The sequence below is a fragment of the Nanorana parkeri genome, unplaced genomic scaffold, assembly GCF_000935625.1.
Source record: "Nanorana parkeri isolate BGI_ZX_2015 unplaced genomic scaffold, ASM93562v1 scaffold1539, whole genome shotgun sequence".
NCBI lineage: Eukaryota > Metazoa > Chordata > Amphibia > Anura > Dicroglossidae > Nanorana > Nanorana parkeri.
The window spans coordinates 205,607-227,153 of record NW_017307807.1 but is presented as its reverse complement, the minus strand read 5'-3'; the positions used below and the strand labels follow the sequence as shown (position 1 = coordinate 227,153).

The 21,547-nt window shown below is 42.0% G+C and overlaps 1 protein-coding gene across 1 annotated transcript; it reads right to left on the bottom strand.

The window, feature by feature from the left end:
• Window positions 1–1,239: 1,239 nt before the first annotated feature.
• On the bottom strand, window positions 1,240–21,456 carry MED16 (mediator complex subunit 16). Its single transcript, XM_018570479.1, has 14 exons — window positions 21,289–21,456; window positions 19,250–19,357; window positions 18,611–18,780; window positions 18,043–18,474; window positions 15,239–15,344; window positions 9,582–9,737; window positions 9,266–9,474; window positions 8,453–8,659; window positions 8,133–8,343; window positions 7,914–8,047; window positions 4,789–4,981; window positions 4,478–4,691; window positions 4,297–4,380; window positions 1,240–1,401 (listed from the first exon to the last, which is right to left on the bottom strand). The coding sequence occupies exons 1-14, from the start codon at window positions 21,422–21,424 to the stop codon at window positions 1,275–1,277; spliced, it is 2,487 nt and encodes an 828-aa protein (XP_018425981.1). The 5' UTR covers window positions 21,425–21,456; the 3' UTR covers window positions 1,240–1,274.
• Window positions 21,457–21,547: the final 91 nt, after the last annotated feature.

Genomic DNA, 21,547 nt, shown 5'->3' with positions numbered 1-21,547 from the left:
AGGGGTCGGGCTTGGCCGCTTAGTTCCAGTGAAGGGAACTCTTAAGGCATCAGCATACCAGGACATTTTGGACAATTTCATGTTCCCAACTTTATGGGGGTAGTTTGGGGATGGCCCCGTCCTGTTCCAACATGACTGCACACCAGTGCACAAAGCAAGGACATGCAGTCAAGCAAGGACATGCAGACATGGATGAGCGAGTTTGGGGTGGAGGAACTTGACTGGCCTGCAGAGTCCTGACCTCAACCTGATAGAACACCTTTGGGATGAATTAGAGCGGAGACTGCGAGCCAGGCCTTCTCGTCCAACATCAGTACCTGACCTCACAAATGCGCTTCTGGAAGAATGGTCAAACATTCCCATAGACACACTCCAAACCTTGTGGACAGTCTTCCCAGAAAAGTTGAAGCTGTTATAGCTGCAAAGGGTGGGCCAACTCAATATTGAACCCTATGGACCAAGACTGGGATGCCATTAAAGTTCATGTGCATGTAAAGGCAGGCGTCCCAATAGTTTTGGCAATATAGCGTATGTTAAAAATAGTGCTAAAATAGGGCCGGTCACCCAGCTCCAGCTTAGCACACATGCTGGGTAGACTGCTATTATTCCATGCAACCATGGAAAAAGTCAGCATTCAGGGACTTAATACTGTACCATTCATGGGCAGTAAAAACTGAGATTTAGGCTGTGGCATTGCTGTGTTTTAATTTTTCTATTAAAGATGCACTTTGTCCTTCAATTTTGATTAGAATCTACATTGAAACAAGTGTCCTCTACTTTCAGTACACCACCCAACTGTTAAAAAAAGGCAAGTGCTCAAAAGCAAAGTTGAATCTGTGAGGTGGCATAGGTTGCAAGAACCTGAAGTAAGCTTCTCACACAGGACAGTAATGTTGACCATGCAGTTGGCAATTTAGTGGCAAAACATAATGAAGCCAGTTCACCTTTATGCTCCCTTCCCTTCTTCTGGGTTTCCTTTTAGTTTCTTTCATTCACAATTTTATTATCCATTAGCAGTTCTTATGTACAACTTGTATTTACAAGATGGTGTTCTTCTAGAAAAAAAATTATATGAAACATGGCTGCATAGCAATTCTAGAGACAAAGTCTTTGTACAACAAATGTTATCCCAGTTTCCGTGACTGTCTTTCATGCCCACTGCAGTAGTTTGGGCAGTAGGAGACACATACTTTCAAGTAGTGGAGAACCGGCCACAGGCTCATACTCCACTTCTTCAGCTTCTCAAACTGTGGTTGAATTTTGCAAGAGGAAGGTCAAGAGTAGGTATGAGGCATCTTTCTCCAAAGCCCTCCACATAGACAGGTTTTTATCCAACGCTGTTCCCATTGCTTCACTGCAGTCGCCTTATTCGGAGACTTTAACATTGTTACACAGCCACACCTGAGCAAAAATAAGACACAGTTTCTTCTATAATGACAATTAAACTACTCAAAACTAAACAATTTTAAGCTCATATAAATGGTTTATTAAAACAATAAATCATAAAAAGTTGAACTCACTGTATATATAATCTTAAAGTCTAAAGCTGGTCGAATTTTGTAATTTCATAAAATCCGGGCCTGCAGCTGCAGTCACCGTTTCGGCATTCTGAAGCAGCACACCCGTTGCTGTCAGAATACCCCATCATGGGAATTTCCCACCTATGTTAATCATGCATTTTTTTTTCTCATTCAGTCTAGCGGCTGAACGGGGAAAAAACTGCCAGTGTATGGCCACCTTTAAAAAGGAGACAAATGATGCTAGATTTCAGCTGTTTTGATATGACTCATAACTGCCTGATGTGACATACAGAAGTTAAGGAGGAAACCACACATGAACATGCTGTACGTTTGTGTGATTTGTGTGTATTTTTCACTATAAACGTCACATTTTTAATTGTGCAAGTTTTTATGAATGTAGAATTTAGATTTTTCTGAACGCTAAACCGCAGGCAAACACTTAAATCTACATTTGAAGTTCTACAAATCTAAATTGGAAGTGGGTGCGATTTTATCTGCCAAAGGATTTGTATTTCTGCCCATCACAGTAAGACAGTGCATACTGGTCACTCAACTTCTGCAATATGGACTGGTTCTCTGCCCCCAACCTGCAAGTGGACTGTAAAGGATCAGAGACAGATTGATAAGCTAATCAGCATGTTCCTTGCCAGCATATGTGCATATAGCATACCTGACTGGTTCTTAGTATTGCCGCCACCACCCCCAGGCTGAGTTCTACTTTGCATAGAGCTAGCTGATACCAAGACAAAATTCAGATACTTACAATATACTTATTTTAATACATTGACAAATACAACCATTAGTGTTTTTTAATTTGCCTGGAGTTTAGCTTTAAAATGAGCACATTTACAATACAGTCCCCAAACTGGCTGTTTTGCAAAGCCAAAACCCATAAAAACTTAGTGTCCTACATGTGCCCTCTAGTGGAGCATATAGGACTGAATTCTCTCCAGATTCCAAAATGGCGAGAATTGCAGCTGCCATCCACTGGTAAAGCTTTTGTAGACAGTTCCCAAGCTTCTGTGTAGCTGCACAGTAATTACACAGGCTTTGATTGTATATATTTTCTTAATTTGTGTTCTGCTGGCATCAAAAAGATATCTACATTTTTAGCTAGGAAGGGAGAGGGGTCCTAAGGGTGGACTTGAGTTTTAAAGGTCAACTCCATGCAGCCATTTAATTAGTGAACTATTAATGTTATCTTTCCTGTTGGACACATGATGATGGTTGTCTGGCTAGCACACTGACCAAACCTGTTCAAAAACGGTTTCATTCATTCACCAAACAGGAACAAATATCAGGAAAGTCAGATCAACAGCCGATATCTTTATGTGAACATTTGTTTCAGGTAAGAAACAAGCATTTAAGAAGGAGGGAAAACGGGACAACCAGGAAAATATAATGTGCAGAATGAGAATTAGAAATAGCAGCCTCCAGGATTCTCCTTAATGCTGCAACTGTGTGGAATGCAGAAATCTCAATTTACCTTAATCTGAAATATGTGTAATATACTACAGCAGGGGTGCCCATAATGTCGATCGCAATCTACCAGTCGATCGCGTAGCGATCACTGGTAGATCGCGACATCCTCTCCTCCCGCCGGTGGGGCTTCTCTGGATCCCCGCTGCTCTCTCCATCTGTATGCAGCGGGGATCTGAGAAGAAGTTAAGGAACCCGGCGGCGGGGGAGGGCGGAGGACGGAGCCGCTGTCACAGAACTAATGCTGAGCGGTGAGTAGAGAGAGAGAGACGCTCGGTCTGGATCTGACAGCCGGCGCCTCTCTCCCCTCAGCGGTCGGCCTTAGTTCTGTGACAGCGGCTTCGGGGGCTGTTTAGACCCCTAATATTTCCCCGAAGCCCCCCCCAACAGTAAAAAAATTAAATTAAATTAAAAAAAAAAAAAGTAAAAAAATGTTTAAAAAATCCTAAAGGCAGGGCGCTGGGTGACATCACACGCTTGTTGGGGGCGTTTTTTTTCTTGCCTCGGGCGCAAAAGGAGCTGGCTACAGCTATGCTCCAGCAGTGCTCATGCGGCTGCCGGCTGAATGTGTTAGATGCCGCAGATGGAAAGGGAAAGGACACCTCTCCCCATGTGCAACGTCGGCCACACGAGCACCACGGGAGGACAAGACGCTGGGGCCTCTAGGACGCCCTGGAATCTAAGCCAGACGACTCGCTGCATTCAGGGGCGGGAGGGGGTGTGGGGTTGTATTGAAGTCAATGACACCGCAGGCATGCCCCCTGCCCATAGTGCGATCGCCCGCACCCGGAACGCAGGCACATTAGTGCCTGTATTCCGGTCCAGTGCGATCTGCAAAAATAGTGCTTGCAGCATTTTTGCGGATCGCACTGGAACGCAGGCACTTATGTGTCTGGCTTACAGGTGCGTGCCTGGGTTACAGGTGCAGACGATCGCACTGTGGGCCGCCACGACCCCTCCCGCCCCTGAATGCAGGCGTTTTTTCGTTGGTAGATCTCATTGAGCTCGTCATTTGAAAAGTAGATCTCCAGACGCAAAATTGTGGGCGCCCCTGTACTACAGTCTAATTCCAGAGAGCTCCCTACAAATGAAGTGGGTGGAATTGCTAGGCATTGCCTGCAGCTCTCTATTTTTTTTTCCTGTATCACCAATCGGTTTTAAAATTCCAAGACAGGTTTTAAAGCAGATTTATGGATGCAAAAAAACTTATTGGTATGTTTAATATATGGAGCTAAGAAATGCCCTAACAGCACTAACACAACAAAGTACTCTATTAGAAACATGATACCAAACTAACCGTGTGCAGGATTTGCAAGGCTCTGTGGGAAATGTTCCTAAATGCAGTCTTCTCAGATGGTCAATTTTTGGCTGGGAGGGAGACCTGGATGAAATAAAAAGTATACCAGCTGTTTATAACAAAGCCTATCATTATTCCAGAAAAAGATAACTTAATAAGTCACAGACCCGTGTAGACCTACCTTGTATATGCTTCATACTGTACAGATGCATGGCTGGGGGCCCCAGGAGGTTTTCCAAACTGTAGACGCAGAGGAAGCTTGCCCTGCAGCCGACTGATCAATCCATTCCCGAGAGGCAACCAATCCATGTTTGGGATTAGAAGCTGGCTGGGAAGAAGGCAGCACTCATCTATTAATGCGTCGTCTGGCTCGCAGGGGTGATTTTCATCCCGACCTATATGGCAAGTACATTACAGTCAGCATAGACTTAGCATTATCAAATAGGTCACAAGGAGAAGATCAATCCTTACAAAGAAAAGATCAATTCTTACAGCACATCCAGAGGCGGGTGAGCAGACGGAAAAGCAGAGACATGCTGTCCTGTGTGTCTGATGTGGCTGTGTATACGGGAAGACAGCTGGGTTTCAGGAGGCCCCAAATTCGAATCATCACCATCATTTCACGTAGTGTACCTAGTGAGGCTCCATCACGTAAAAAACTGTGCCCAGGCCGGAATGAAGAGCCCTGTTGAACACAGTAATGGGTAAGTGCATATTACACTTTCAAAGCTAAAGTCTTGGCCAACATGCTATGACACAAACGTAAATGTTAAAAAAATAGAAAATGTCAGATTACTTTGCTGATTCCGCCCCCTTAGGGTGCGGTCACACCATGTGCGTTGATCAGCACATGCTCAATGCATGGAAACAAGAAAACAATTCCCTGTTCAAGCCATACACATTTGCGGGTGTGCAGTGTATAAAAGTGCAGCATGTATGCATTTTTATGCAGTGCAGCGGACAACACATAATAATGCCCTGCATGACAACTCACGGTTGTGCGCAGACTTGAATGAAGTGTCATTTTGTGACACTTGCTTGGTGCTTTCCAGCAATTGAAGATATGGCAGATAGTTCAGCTCTCTGCACAATAAACAACTGCCATCGCTCTGTGTCCTTGCAAAATGTAGCCAATTGATACAAATGCAACATTCAAACAATTGCCATGTTCAACAAGGAACAGATGCATAGAATCAGCTTCTGTTTGTGTCTAGTGCTATCCACAATGGACAACTGCGGTAGACAGAAAAATGGCAGCTACACAGATTCTTGTTACTATGTATGCAATTTGAATAGCAGTTTCTTGCAAGCAGAAGTGCTATTTTACATATTAACTCCAACACACCCATGCTCTGCTGCTTGTTACTGCATACTACGCGCTTTATAAAGATCAGAGTTTCTTAAGGTGGCTTGTACATCATACTGATCTGATCTTATTTTACTATCAACTGAAACCGGTTTGTGGGTGCTTCTTTAAATAGTTATTTAGGCAGAGTAACAAATGCGGAAGAAATGTGTAATTGGTAGCACCTTGCATGGTATTCCCCAACTCCATGCTGGACTGGTATACCGGAATTATGGTGGTATGATGTAGCAGCGGGGCTGAAGAGAGACACGGGATTGTGGACACATTTGCTTGAATCACATTTTCGGGCTCTAGTTTGTCAGTGTAATGTTATGCTTAATGAAACATATTATGGAATGTATCTCATAAGTAAGACTGTTTAGTAAATATGGTATAAGATAAGGCACACTACCAAAAGTAAATGATATGACATCTAAAATGACAGGTTAAAGATATTCCACTATACGATCATATTCTATATGTAAATTATATTAAAGAGAAACATACATTCTGTTAAATACAGTTAGAGACTTTAAAACATTTAATATACACTTAAACACATGTTTTGTCACTTGTTCATGAGACAAAGTTGCAAGTTACTCTTTTTAGTCGGGTGTTGGCTGTTATCTTAAAGTCATTGGAGAAATTGCCATTCTAGGAGTTTTTAGTTTATCTAAACACAGACACTTGCTATGTACACGTGAGGATCAAATAATGCTGAATCAGGACTTATGTGAATTCTGTTAAACTGAAACAATGATGTAAGCGTACTTGTTATCTTGATCTATAGAGCTATAAAAAGCTGTATGAACTAGAGTGCAGTGGGGATTGGCCTGACAAACTAAGGCCTTTCCCCACACGCGTGTGTCAAATAAACCTTTAACTGATTTGGATCTACTCACAGACTTGTTGCCGCTTTGCTCTTAAAATGCCTTACTCACTACATCTGTCTACATGCTACAAAGATACAGTGCTATTGTACTTGTTAATTGAGGACAACACTAATGAGGACGCTAGTTTGTGTCCTCCCATTACCCTAAGAAGAACTATGGCGAAAAGTCCTAACCCCATAGTTCTCCTTTAAACAGAAGCTGATTCTATACAGCTGTTCCTTGTTGAACATAGCACCTGTTTGAGTGTGACATTTGCATCAATTGTCTACATGCTTCAAGGACACAGATATGGCAGTCGTTTTTTGTGGAGAGCTGAACTATCTGCCTCATCTTGAATTGCTGAAAACCACCTGAACCCAGAATAACTCCAATAGCATTTCTATTCCTGCATTTCAAGGGTTATACTGACACACACACACACCGGAGCTTGTTTAAGTAGACGACCAATTCTTGGCAGAAATATCTGCAGTGGGAGGTTTTGGTGTTTAATGTGCTATAAAAAAAGTCCTACTTTAAAGTCCAACTCTGGGATGCAGAAAAAAAAAACCCTTGCAGTGGGAACTCCCTCTGCACTTCAAAGATTTAAGGGGCAGAGGAAGAAGCGTTTTTACTTACCTTATCCCTGCTCCTGCACTCCCCTCTTCTTCCAGACACTCTAGGCTCATGTACACTACAGAGCTATTAGCCCTGCATTGTTTGTGGAGGAGACAGGTGCATGACTGCAGTAGAGGTGAGGAGAGAGAGAGGGGAGGCTTCCCAGGATCAGTTGCACAGATGAAGGGAGCCTGCTGGAGCGAGGAATAAGGTAAGTATTACGCCTTATGCCTCTACCCCCTAATGATAACAGTATGGATTTGTGTGATGGAATGACGCTTTTTATGTATTATTCTTAATGGAATTAATAAACATTTTTGTAATGTATATTTATCCCTGAGGTTCTGTATATAATTTTGTTCCTTTCTGTGTAATATATTTTTTTGGTTTCAGTATCCAGCACCAATTTGCATCCAGTATTATACACCCAAAACTGTCCGTCTACTGGTTTAATCAATTCTTTTTACAAAGTGAACCCTTTACAAAGCTCAAAATTATTGTTATTAATATTTTGTATTAGAGCTATGGAGGAGATGACCTACTAACAATAAAGAAATGGGAAGCTTCAAAGTGTTCATCTTTCCTGAACACTTGCAGTACAGGTAATATCAGATGTTTTGTAGCCACCTAATTATAGGACAATTTCTATTTCTAATAATGATTTATAACTACATCATTTTAACATTACACTCCAGGAAAAAGGGAAATGTAAAAAAAAAAAAAAAAAGGAAGAAAGGAAGGAGATACAGAAGGGCCTCAGTGATTTGGTGGTAAAGCATGGTTACCTGGTTGGGAAGGCTAGCCAGGAGATACAACACAAAGTCCCCAATCCACTGAATAAGCTGCTGTAGCGACTGAAGAGTTGGCATGTCCAGTACAAATTCCTCTGTTTTCAGGTTGATCATCACTTTGTCTATATCTTAAAGAGAAAGTGTGGTTTACAGCTAATACTAATCATGGTAAAAACAGATTTCCATTTGTACTCAGTTTTGCAGGAGCTTTACCTGTATCAGGGTACTTATTGCAGATCTCAGTAAGCCTGTCTCCGGGGCTTTTGTCAGGTGTGTTAAGAAAGTGGGGTCGCAGCAAAGACTTTAGGGTGCAGCTGACGGAAATAAGGAACAACTTGGCATGATAGTCACAGACTCGAGTGATGGTGCTTGGTGACAGTTTACAGAGTGATGCTTTCATAGCCAAGATCCGAGTAGAAAGGACCTAAATAATCATTAAAAAAAGGGGTATAATTCATGATGATTTAAACAGCATATCACTTGCTTTAAATTATGTTGTTGCGTTCATTTCTATGTACCTGACCAGATCTCACCTGTTGCAGTGCTGCATTTTGTTTGGTATACTCTTCATGTAGTTTCTCTACTAAATTGTGTACCATGTTTGGTTGTACATGTAGCAAAATATCCCACCAGTCGTACCCAGTCACCATGCAGTATTCCAACAGGAACAGGAGATGACGAAGTGAAGTAGTCATATCAAGGGCGTGACCCATAGATGGGGAGACTCTAAGCATGCTCAGCTATTAAAACACAAAACTTGGGTTACTAAAAAAAAAGAACAAGTATACTGTCATTTCACTAAACCATCTCTTTGCACAGATTTTTATTTTACACCTAACTCGAATTTATGTATTTACTTATTTATAGAACACTACATTTCTCTACAGTGCTTTCCAAAATTCACTAAACCGCTATCAGTTCTGGTCTATCAAAGAAGCATACACACATCATACAGTCAAGGATATACCCACTGTAGGTCTAGTTTTGGGTGGAAGCCAGTTAGCCTATCGATGTATTTTTGGGGTAGATAGAAACCAGAGCACCTGGGAAACCCCATGCAAAACACAGGGAGAACATAGATACTTTCTGTTTTTAGTGACTGTTGAAGTAGAGAATGTAGGATGGATCCATCTGTACCAGCATTATTCATGAGACTGTACTCCTCATTGGGATATTAAATCTACACCATATGCAGATTGTATTTCTGCTCATATACAGATGGGCTACAATGTGAAAACAGCTATAACTGAAAAATTGGTCCTATATCCCTGACTGGTCTTATTTTTGTAAGCACTATATACTGGGGAAGAAGTCAAGAAAATACCGTCTATGATTTTTGTCCTAACCTTGCCCTGGGTGTCCAATCCAACTAATGCCAATGAGGTCCAGGACATCTGCAGAGCCTTGAAGTGAACACATGGGGTCGGCGAACGCTGACGTTTTAAACTGGGCTCCTCAGAGGAACGAATGGATGAACCAAATAAGACGGCCATTGTCTGTAGTGATAATCTATGCACAATGTGAACATTACCATCATGGAATGCCAGGGCAAGACCTGAAAAATGTAACAAATTCTAATTACGAGAGAACATGTTTATTATTTTTAGCCATACACTCCAACTGGCCTTCTCTGGTAACAAAGAAATAATAAAAGTATCATACCTAGTCCAGGATAAAACTTAGTCTCGTTTGCCACTTTGATGTCTGTGTTGGTAAGGGAAATTGGCAGTTTGGGCAGAGCTACAGCAGACACACGCTCCAGTTCATTAGTAGCTGACAATATACGCCACTTCAGTATCATTGGCTGCTTATCACTCACTTGGGGAAAAAAATAAAACGAACACCATTAGGATAGATAGATACATAGATAAGATAGATAGATACATAGATAAGATAGATAGATACATAGATAAGATAGATAGATACATAGATAAGATAGATAGATACATAGATAAGATAGATAGATAGGATTTCCAATAGATATTCATCTACCAGTATGTTTTTCTGGTCGTATGAGGAAAATGAAGTGCACAAAACAAACTCGCCACAATAAAAGGAAGTGCATACTAACTGCATGCAAATAGCGTTCCTACAAAAAGAGTGGATCCACAAGAATCTATCATAAAAATTATGTCCCTGGTAGAAACTGTTAGTTAGGACACCAGCACTACAAAGCAAACAAACTAACCACCTAAAGAGAGTCTATTGACAATGGAACAAATTGTATTTGTAGCATACAGATAACAAAATAATATAAAATACAGGCTGCTACCTATCCCCAAGCAACAGCTAAGCTTGGCCCTGCTGTAACAGTGGGAAAGAGTTCACTGTGCATGTGCGGTTTTGCAAACAGGGAGGCACTCGCTCCCGGCATCACACATCTCCCTTTATGCAATGGCTGGAAACTAGCCAGAACAGGAATGCTAAATGAAAATGGCCTAAATCCAGTAATATTTGATTGTGTACTCAATGGATTTCATAAAATCAATTTCTTGGCATTCCTTGAGGGACACCAGAGTCAGAGACAATTTTGTTATACTGTTTCCTACAGGAGGTTGTGGACACCAGCAAACATAAAAACAGTAACCATCCTGGTACAATCCCTCCCTCTGTCAGCATGCCTCAGATTTGTAACAAAGCATAACCAACAGCAAGGGTCATAAATCACAGAGGGGTGGTGCCCGTGTCCCTTAATGAACTCCAAGAGATAAACTCTATGGTAAGAAGCAAAACCCAATTTTCTTTCTCATTCAGACAAATAGAACTTCTAAAAGAAGTCCAACTGAGGGGTGGGCACCAGCAACAAAAAACTACCAGTTTCGCATAACAAGACTTTGGGCTGCCTGCAGTTCAAAAAGCCGCCTGAAGGACCTTATGCCCGAAGCTGGCATCAGATGAGACATGAACTATCACCTGGTAAAACCTACAGAACATGTGGTCTTAAAAATCTGGGAGACAGTAGCTCAGTGCTAAAAAAAACCCCCAGGAATCACTCACTGATCTTGTACAGTGCACCTTAAACAGGAAGGAGTGGAACCTCATCCTTAAGACCATAAGCTTGGAAGATGATCTGTCTGAGCTACCGCAAAATGATGGCATGAGAAACAGGTTCCACTTCACAGGGACAGTCAAGCATGATAAAAGAAGTAGCTTTTTCTAATTGAAGCAGTTGCTGCGAGATAAACAAGTACAGCACATACTAAATCCAGACAACAGAGGGAAATGTAATGCACTGGAGATGGACAAAAAGGGACAGGAGAACAATGTCATGGTTGAGGTAAAGGGCCGTAACCACATTAGGAATGAAGAAGGCCATGGACTTCAACACCACCATGGTGTTTTACAAGACCAGAAAAAGTTTTTTTTGCAGGACAAGGCCACCAGCTCAGAAACAAGCCTCGCAGAGGTGATGGCAACAAGGAAGGCAACATTCTGAGTAAGAGTGGAATGGGGAAAATCCCAGATAGGTTTAAATGGCCATTATCGGGGAGCCAAAATTGAGATCCCATGGAGAAACAGGTGAAAGCAAAGGGGAAGCTACATGGAACACACCCTGAACAAAAGGTCTTAATCGAAGAATGGGACTCTGGAACAAGATCGCAGGTGCAGAAATCTGGACTTTGATGGTACTCATGGCTAAATGTTGATCCAGGCTAGATTGTAAAAAGTTGAGGATTCCTCCTATGGAGTATTTCCTTGGATAAAAGCTTATTACCTTGCACCTAGCATGGTATGCCATGGAGCATCTGCAAGGAGTTTGAGAAGATCCAAGTAACACATTCACCTGGACTAATCTAAATCTATAAGTATCATCAGAACGATCTCCATCTCAATCTTGCCTTGCCGTGAGAAAGAGGCGCAAGATTAGATTGTGCAGGGGAAGGAAGGATTTCCACAAATCCAGAGCTGTATTCCTGATCTGGAGTGGAACTGGGCAAACTGAAGTACCTCAAAATGAGGTTACCATCAGCCCCAAAACTGTAGAACGCAGAGTTGGACAACTCCTGGATTGAAGAGTCATAACCTTAAAAGGAGGTTGCCCACATATCCCACTATGAGGATAGCTTGGGAGCATAGCAAGTCTAGTACAAGAGTCAGCATCTTAGTGGCTGAATGGCAGGGCCACGAACTGGGAGTGCTGGGACACCCAGGCAAAGCAAAGGAATCACTAATGTGTAGGACAAATAAGGACATTCAAATTTGCGTGGTTGACGGCTACAGGCCAGAAAGTTTCCCTGATGAAGAGAGGCATTCAGATTCAAAATGGGACTCATGCCCCCATTTGGTTTAGGGACTATGAAAAAGCTGTAAAACCCTTAAAACCTTTACACAGCGGAAACTGGTGTGATAGTAGGAACAGTCTGTTTCTTAACAAAAGACTCCTTAAAATGGGTGAAGAGCTGCAAAAAATTTAGGAGAAGTGAATAAAATAGTAATGTCACAAACCTCATAAAGGGAGTCGAAAACTAAAAGGGTGCACCGGGAAGGTCTTAGTAGTCCCAGGACCTGTAGAGAGGTTTTGTAGAGAACCTGTAAAGGTAGCAGCACTAGTAGAAACTTCAGGCTGTTGTTCCAATTTCAAGGTCGTGCACAGTATCAATGACAGCTGAAATAGTCTCTCTAAGCCTGGGAGCAATAGCAACTGCTTTGGGCCCCTCAGGGGCAATATCATCAATTAAGGATTTCTGAGATCCTGTGATTTCTGGGACTAGCAGAGTATTTATGGCAGAAAGCTCAGATTCTGCTACAGCCGAAGGTACATCGGATAAAGATTCTTCAGGTGATGGCCTTGGAAGTTTGCTTTTGACCTCTGTTGGGATAATCGGCAATAAGGGTTGCAGCTGGTCAAATTTTACCCAGCATATCTTCAGTGAAATCTTCCCAGGAAAGAACTGAGAAAGGAGCCATGGCTGACGGAGTTAAGGAAGTCTCTGAGTAGTATAGGGACTAGGGATGTGCTTGAACTTGGTGCCTACATAGTTTGACCGAGCTAAAATGTCAGTGACACATCCCCCCTCCTGGCCCAATCAGTTGTGACTAAGGCATTGTCTTGCATGGGCTAAGGCAAACTCGACTTGCATCAAGTCCGTGCACATCCCTAGCATGGAACTCAAGCAGAAGACAATGTTGCAGACTGTTCTCAGGCCCTTTGGAAGGTACACTGCAGGCAGAAGAGCCACTAATGGATTTAGAGTTGGAGGGACCAGTTAAAGCAGGACGGCTCCCCATATGTCTGGGCTCCAACATGCTGTAGGGGCAACATAGCTCTAGGATATAAAGTTAAATCTTGGTTACTCAAGAACTAGCTGCTGGAAGTAGGAGATGTTCAGATGACCAGAGGTGATCAGGTTACTGTAAGCGAACAGCAAAGACCAACCAAGGCACATCCCTGTCTTACCCGCAACCAAGAGCAGTAGTGGGAGATGTTGCCTGATGCCGAATTGGTGGGAACACGTGTGCAACACTCCCCTTAATAGTTCTATCCCAGTCCTACAGCATGAACCCTTTCTGCATATAACAATGGAAAATAGGAATAATAAAAAGGTGCCCAATGGTCTTCATAGTTATGCAACTCCTGGTGCTCAGGCCACACGTCATCAGAGACTGGGTCACACTAGAGGCTGTGCCATGGCTCTGGAGCCAGTAAGCGCTCCACAGCTAAACAACACAGTACAATCTGGTCCAGTTCTGCAGGGTCTGGGTACAGCTTCTAAAGCTATTGCTGGAGATATGTCAATCTGGATAGCTGAATACTGAGACCAGCTCAAGCAGTATGTAGGGAAATGCCGATTGACCAAAAAAAAACAAACACAACAACAACAAAAAAAAACCTAATGTTTTCTTGGAAAATTGGCTAGTAAAAACGGGTGGCTGGTCACTGTTTTTTTTTGTTTGAAATTACCATATCCTCCTTTAGGCAGCAGTATAACCCAAGTGTTTCTGAATCCTGTGTCCCTCAATAAACAAGAAAAACCATATTGTACCATATGCAAATAAATGGCTCCATTCACATAGCTGCGTATGGAGCCGTATATTTGCGTAGCATAAAAATGCGCAAAAACAGAATGGAACCGAGATGCATCCAGGCACGCGTGTACAGTTCATTAAAATTTCTATTACGAATTATGCATTCTGGGATTGCATATAGTGCACGCAAAAGGAGGTGCTGGTTCCGTCTCACACATCTCCCATGATTGACTGTCTCAACTGCTCGACCGCTTGTTGCGTTTTAAGCTTTTAAAAAATCATCGTTCTTGTAAGTGCATTTTAAACTCTTTTAAATAAATGTTTTTTACAAACTGCACTAAGAAGGATTTTCTTTTCCTTTTGTCCCCCATTTCTTTCCCCAATCCGTGGGGTGGATATTACCGCTGAGCACGGGTGAGGAAGGAGTTAACCGGAGGGGAAGGAGAGACCAGTGCCCAACCCGGTATTTGGACACGGGTGGACAAAAACGAATGCTTATCTAAAACAAGTAGGATTGCTTCGGCACAAGTCCGGGCTGGGGGTTGGGGGGAATAACATAACAAAGAAGATAACAGAGCTTTGTCCTTTGAAGACGTCCTGGAGCTAAGTGAAACAAATATATTAACTGTGGCTGTTTACCGATTGCTGGGATCGAGATACAGGACTGCTCTGCTATATTCACTGTTGCCGTATGTTTTAGATGTGACATTTCAACCTATTGTTAGGGTTGCACTCATTATTGATTCATTGATGCACTCAATGTATACATATTTTGGTTTGATTAATTCGTATGTTTGTTGTAGATGTGACATTTCAACCCATTTCTAGGGTTGCACTCATTATTGATTCATTGATGCACCTAATAGGATATTTATAATTTGGTTTGATTAATTCACATGTTATGTTCAATTATGTTTAGATTTGAAGATTTATCAATGATTTAAAGATTATTCTGATATTATGTTGCATAGGGAATCACAGTAATTGGAAGCTATTTCGAGATCTGTTACAATTTGTGCACATTCACGTAAGAATATAATGTATTATTTAATGTAAAGAGTAGTTCATATGAACTCTTTTTGCAACACACAGTACCTAGCGCAGCAAACGACATTCACTAAATATACACGGGTCTAACACCTTACATTGTTGAGCTGGTCCAACACTATAAAATAATTCTAGCGCAGTGATTTTTTTGTTTCCGATATAGTGCACGCATGTACGCGTGCATACACAATTTCGCTCTTGCGTTGTGTGTAAATGAGGCCTTTAAGTGAGGGTTATGCTTGGTGGCAGGTGCAGAACTTATAGTAGAGCAGTGCAGTCTAGAGGCAGTAATAATGCTACTTTACCTCCGGGAGAAAGTTGCTGGAAGATGTTGTTGAGGGGAAGACCTTCCTTACGCAAAGACCAGCACTCCGCTACACTTGAACACTGATTAGAGGCACATAGAAGAACCTAACCAATGAAAGAATAGAAAACAGGTAACTATATACAAGGTTATATGCACTTGATGATTTCACATGTTACACTCTGGAAACAAACACTATACCTATTCTATCACAATGTACAGTACATTTGTGAGAAATTATAGTTTTTCTGGTTTTTACACTAGTTGATAAAAATAGATAGTGGTACAGTATTCAGGAGCTAAAACAGATCTTTTTAAACAGTGTATATTTGTATATTATACATTTACCTTACTGCCATCAATAGCTTATGTAGCTGGCCTTGCACAGACGAGAACTATTCGTTAGATTGAATTTTGAAATGGAGTCAGTATCCATACACAGTCAAAACTTTAAATAGTTTTAAAGTGACACTAAACTCAGGAGTTCAATCTCAAAAATTAATTCAAATTAATTCAATACCTTAACAATTAACAAAAATGTATCTTATTTGTAGGGATGCACCGATATATCGGCCGAAAATGGCACTTTTGGCATAATGCCGAAAGAGCCATGTTTCGGCCGATACATCGGCGCATCCCTGGTTTCTTTTCTCCCCGCTGGGCGCTGTTCCAGCGTGGAGAAAAGAAAGTGACAGCTGGCCGAGCGCTGCAGGACGAGAGCGCTGTGAGCGGCCGGCGTCTCTCCTCCCACACCGCGCAGCCGCCTATCACAGTCCGGCAGAGCGGTGTGGGGGCGGAGACAGCGCTGTCACAGGAGGCTGGGCTTTCCTCTCTACACCGCTCGATCAGCGCGACAGCGTGTCAGAGAGAAAAGCAAGGTACACACACTCAGCGATCAGTGATCGCTGAGTGTTTGTACATAATTGAGGATATGGTATGGTTAATATATCCTCAATTATGAATGAATGGGAGTGATCTATATCACCCCCATTCATTCATAATTGTAGTTATAGTAAACAAACAATGTTCTCATGTTATCAATGAACAGGAACACTCATAGAGGATTCCTCTTCATTGATAACAGGGGACACAGAAAAAGAGATTGAGGACTCAATCTCTTTTTCTATTTTAAAAGGGAAATATCAGGGGTCGTTTTAGACCCCTAATATTTCCCCGAAGCCCCTAAAAGTAAAGTAAAAAATAAAAATATTTAATAAAAAATGAATAAATAGAATATAAAAAAATTAAAAAGTTTATAAAAAATAAAATATTTTAAAAAATAAAACATTTTCGGTATCGGTTTCGGCCTGACATTTTTTTAAATTTTGGTTTCGTTTCGGTTTTAAAATTTCCATTTCGGTGCACCTCTACTTATTTGTTTATTTATTTATTTATTTATTACACTCAGCTGTAGTTCCTCAAATCATCTCTAAATACATGCTGTAAATGTCCTTCCTTCTGGAGGGTGGCGACATTTGTTCCCCAAGGTCCCTGTGTGTGTTGTGAAGCATCCACCACTCCAAGCTTGCTCCAGTGATAGACTATAATTTCAATACACGCGATATACAAATAAGTTATATTTTTGTTAATAGTTGGGATACTTGAATGCATTTTTAAGATTTAACTCCTGAGTTGTGTCACTAAGTTTGGAAAAAGAGTAGTAAAAAAAAGGAGTATTTAGAGTTTCTTTGGTGGGGAGATTCAACCTCTCTGTTTGTCCTGGTGACCATTGTCTAAGAGACAGAAAATAACTGGAGAGATGAGAGTATATCTTAAGGTGCCCATACATTGGTTGCATTTTACATTTACATTAATTTTATCTTAAGGTGCCCATGCATTGTGTGGGGCTGTCTGCTCCCTTTCAGCCGGCATTCCTCGATTAGAGTGGGCAGCCAATGAGCTGCCCGATCTGATCGGGTAATCTGACAGGTGCCGGTGTCACCTGAGAAAATACAATGTAAACAGCAGAATTCCTCGATCAACACGCTGTTTGTGTTGATGGAGAAATCGGGTAAATTTTTTTCATTCAGCCCGTGGGTTGAACAAAAAAATGTTGATAGGTGTATGACCAGCCTTACAATGGGGACAAATGTTTCGGTATTGTATGTTTATGAGAGGAATTACCCTCACTTTGTAGAGATTTCCTGGTGTATTTCCAGAACAGGAAGTGAATGGAAATGTCCCCAATAAGTCCCAAACAACAAAAAAAAATTAATAGCTTTTTTTTAAAAACTGTTTCCTACAAATTTAAAGTATACGTATATCCAAAACATTTTTAAAGTAGAAGGAAAGGCTTAACAATATACCCATTTTAAAATATGAATGCCCTGTATGCAGTTCAGCACACAGTCTGACCAAAAAGCTCTGGGTCCTCTGTGTATATTTGCAGGGCCAACAATGGGGCTGAATCACTTAAAGCAGTAATGTCGACCAATCAATGTCACCTGCCGTTGTCGACAGGGAGAGTTCATGGTCACCAGCAGCACATTTACACAGAGGAGCTGCAGCTTTACAGTCACGTGAAAAAGGTTATAAAAGTTATTTACATTGTGATTTATGTTAAAATGTATGCAGGGCAATGGGGAGGCAACAAAGTTGGTTTATGGCTTAGTCTCTCTTCTACTTTAAGAGAGAAAATTGCAGACTGCCCTGTCAGAGCTGTCATGTAAATTCTGTGCAAAAGACCACCGTGGTTAGGAATTCAGGAACAAAAAGGGACCTAGCCACAGTTCACCATTGTAAAGCAGGGCCTGCTAATATACACTTACCATTGTTCCACTAAATTAAAATACATTTTCCAATTACCTGCTCAGACATGTCTCTGGCGAGAAACTTGAGGTGAGTAACAGCAGGAAACTTGTCTTTGCGTGCTGGATCCGTAGTGCAGCGCATGAAAAGTGAAGGCAAGATCTCTGTGTCAATTTTACACTTTTCACTCACAACAGACACACAGACTTTGTAGAACTGTACAGGGGATGTACTGCTCCCATCACAAGTGGCTACAACAATGTTTCCTCCTCCAGTAAAAGCAATGTCAGCCAAAGCAACCCGACATCGCAGTCGACACAAACTTTCTGTAGCCATCAACACCTGTCCATTGGGCTTTAACAAAGAGACAGTGACTAGTCCACTGATAGTGACAGCAATCCAACCTTCCATTGGCTTTCCTCCAAATAAAGTAAGAGATGGAGAAAACTTCACTCGAGAAAATTTCTCTCCAAAACTGGAGACCCCAGACTATGAAAAAACAGAATGGATGAATGTTAGCAGAAACTATTGCAAATGCAAACATACCAAACCAAAACAGACACAAAGACATACATGAGTAGATACGAATGTATGCAGGTAAGAAACAAAATGTATTATGGTTTACCTTTTCCACATGCAGCGCCAGTTTCACTCCATTGTGAAGCCAAGAAAGAGCCACAATTGGGTCTCCGTCTACCTCACTGCTTACTATACACTGCCAGCTGTTTGCCAAGTGATCTGTCATGCCCCAACACTTAATCCGCCCATCAGCATCGGCTGACAGTAGACGAGATCCTAAAAAAAAAAAGTTTACAAATTTGGAATAGTGCTCATCTGATTTAGGGAATCATCATCATTTAGCAGAGGTCTTTTAAACAGTAACTGCACTTTAAAACAGAGTGCACATATCCCTTTGGCCCTTTAAAGGTGATGTCACCAATTCTGATGGGCCCAGACTTCGTTGGATGTCTACTGCTCCTGGCCGCTTCTGCACAGTACAAACCCAATTACTTCAATAGGGAATTACTGCGCAGACGGGACCAGGAAAGGGAGACGTCCGTTGCAGGATGTAAACAAACACAGGCTAGGCCCGTCACAACTCAGCAAGGATTCATCTATTCATGGGGAAGGAGGGATCGGTCATGTCTTCTTAAAGGGGCCAAAAGGCTAAGTGTACTTTGATTTAAAGTGCACTTATTCTTTAAAAGGGCTCTCTATCCATTATATATGTTTGTGTAAGAACAAGATTATCTTCACTGCTTACCAGACTGGTCCCATTCCAAGCTTGTGATGACTTCTTGGTGTCCGGAGTTGATAGAATAGACATCCCAGGGATGCTCTGTGTCCAGGATATGAATCATATGAGTAAGATCTGTATACAAAAAAAACAAAAGCCGAGTTAATGAGGGCACAACAAAATTTTTTAAGGTTTGCGATTGCTAAATTTCCGAATGACATTGCATTCACTTATGCGAGCAATTGATGCTCATGTGGTAAATGCGAATGTCATTCAGATAATCCAACGTCACTGTTGGGACCTGGGAATAGGTTTAGGATATATATTTATTTTCTATTTTTTTTTTTTAAAGTTTTGTTTTTTTGCACGTTATTTTGGTGTCTGGATCTGGTCAGTGAAGATATGATCCAGACTCCTTATGCTGTTATTCAGCAACAAATCAATACATATTGCGATCTACTGCTTCAGGAAGGACTGGACAAAGCTACAACAGCTCTGTCACGGCCTCTGTACTGAATGGGAGTACGTAACGTCACTCATGATGTCACTACACTCCTGGTGTACTGTCGTGGTAAACAACCTGCTTCCCTATTTATAATGGCCTACAACTTCTAGCTCTAGCTACTTCAGCGCAAAATTATAGCTAATTTGCCTACAAACATCAGGTGGTCATAATAATCTGGCCACTCAGTGTAGAATGCAGAAGCATTTTGTTTACTAACGCTTTTACAGTATGTTCCTATGGAATGCTCTGTGAAACTAACTGAATCCCAGGAGTTGATCGTTTCAGCTCCTATGCTTAGTGCTGGATGGACACTTGTCAGTAGGGGGGGGGTGTGTTTATTTCAGTGAGTAAAGCTTTCAAGTGGAGGGACAGGGCCAGAAAGCTGTTATATATGATGACAGCGTTGCAGCCGGAAGTGATCCTGATAATATCGTCGGGATCCATCCCACTACCTGATTGACAGCTAGCTGTACCCGCCTCCTCCCTTGTCTGTCCCTCCAATTAGCACTGGAGAAATAGAGGAGGGGAGGGGGGGAATCCCTGTGGGGATTGGTGACTTACAGTCACGGCTCTCTGCTGGGAGATTATGAGCTGAGTGATCAGCGGTTTGTGATTAAGGATGGGCTCGATGTTCAGAGTCGAGCATGAGTTCGACTGGAACATCGGCAGTTCGTGTGTTCGGCTGGCTATTTGCCCACTGAGCGCCCCACAAGGCACTGTGCACCGTACAGTGCCTTCTGAGCCCTCATTGGCTAAAGCCTTGCACCTGACCACAGGTCAGGTAAAAAAAAATTATATTTATTTTGTATTTCGTCGAGTCGTCGTGGACAACGATGGACGTCGTGATTGGCGATGGATTACGTTGGTGGATCCATTTTTGGGTGTTTTTTTTTTTAACAATAAAAGACTTGTCAAAAACTTGTCTTTTGTTTTTTTAAATAAAAAGGATTTGTTCAAAAGTCTTGTCTTGTAATTTACAAATGTATTTTAACCCTCTAGTGAATGGGTAGGGTACAAGTACCCCTTACTCATTCACAAGGGGGAGGCACATCTGGGGGCCCCTTCATTAAAGGGGTACCCTGATGTGAAAAAGCCCATGCCAGCACCCCCACAACCAACGTATGAACCTGGGCTGGAGCGTGTGCATTGCGCCCAAAATTCTCTGATCGTGGTTGCAATGCTTTGCGGGCTAAAATGTAATAAAGTAAATTTTTTTTGTTTTTACAATATGGTCCATTATTTTTCCTCTTATCCTTTAGTTTATATAGCTTCATGAAAAACGGTCTTCAGCGCTACATGAACAGTGATTACAACGGAGTGAGTGGAAAACTTGTTGCCGTGGTTTTTATTAGGTTATTAGAATAGACTTTGCCATTGTTCTATTCTGCCATGGCACTACAGTGATATGCAGTAAAGGAACAGCAAAATGAGAACAAGTATCACCCTGATTTTTACACTCAGGCCAGAATCTTTAGGGAGATAAAAAAAGTGAATTTGGGCCAGAGTACAGAAGTGTCAGGGCTCAGGAACAGTGCTGTGCATGCCGGGGTGTGAAGGGTACCTTTCTCATCCTCGCTCCGCTGGTCTGAGGTGAAGGCGATCAGGTTGCGGCAGGACCAGGCACACACGGGCGGACTGGAGGGGCAGTGACTGCTACGGGGCTTCCTGTCCCACTCACAGATGTAGGCCACGTCCATGGCGACCTCCTTTCCCAGCAGTGATAGAATGTCCGGGACCGGGATACACCAGGGGTGACCGGTCACCTTCCAATAATCGAAAGGAGAGACAGGAGCGGAGCTCAGCATGTAATAAACATCACA

Coding starts and splice junctions, on each gene's coding strand:
- MED16 (XM_018570479.1), bottom strand. CDS start 21,424: ATGGACGTGGCCTACATCTGTGAGTGGGACAGGAAGCCCCGTAGCAGT. Junction 18,781..19,249: donor CTTGGAATGGGACCAGTCTG/GTAAGCAGTGAA, acceptor TTTTTTTTTTAG/GATCTCGTCTACTGTCAGCC. Junction 4,692..4,788: donor CACCCGCCTCTGGATGTGCT/GTAAGAATTGAT, acceptor CTTGCCATATAG/GTCGGGATGAAAATCACCCC.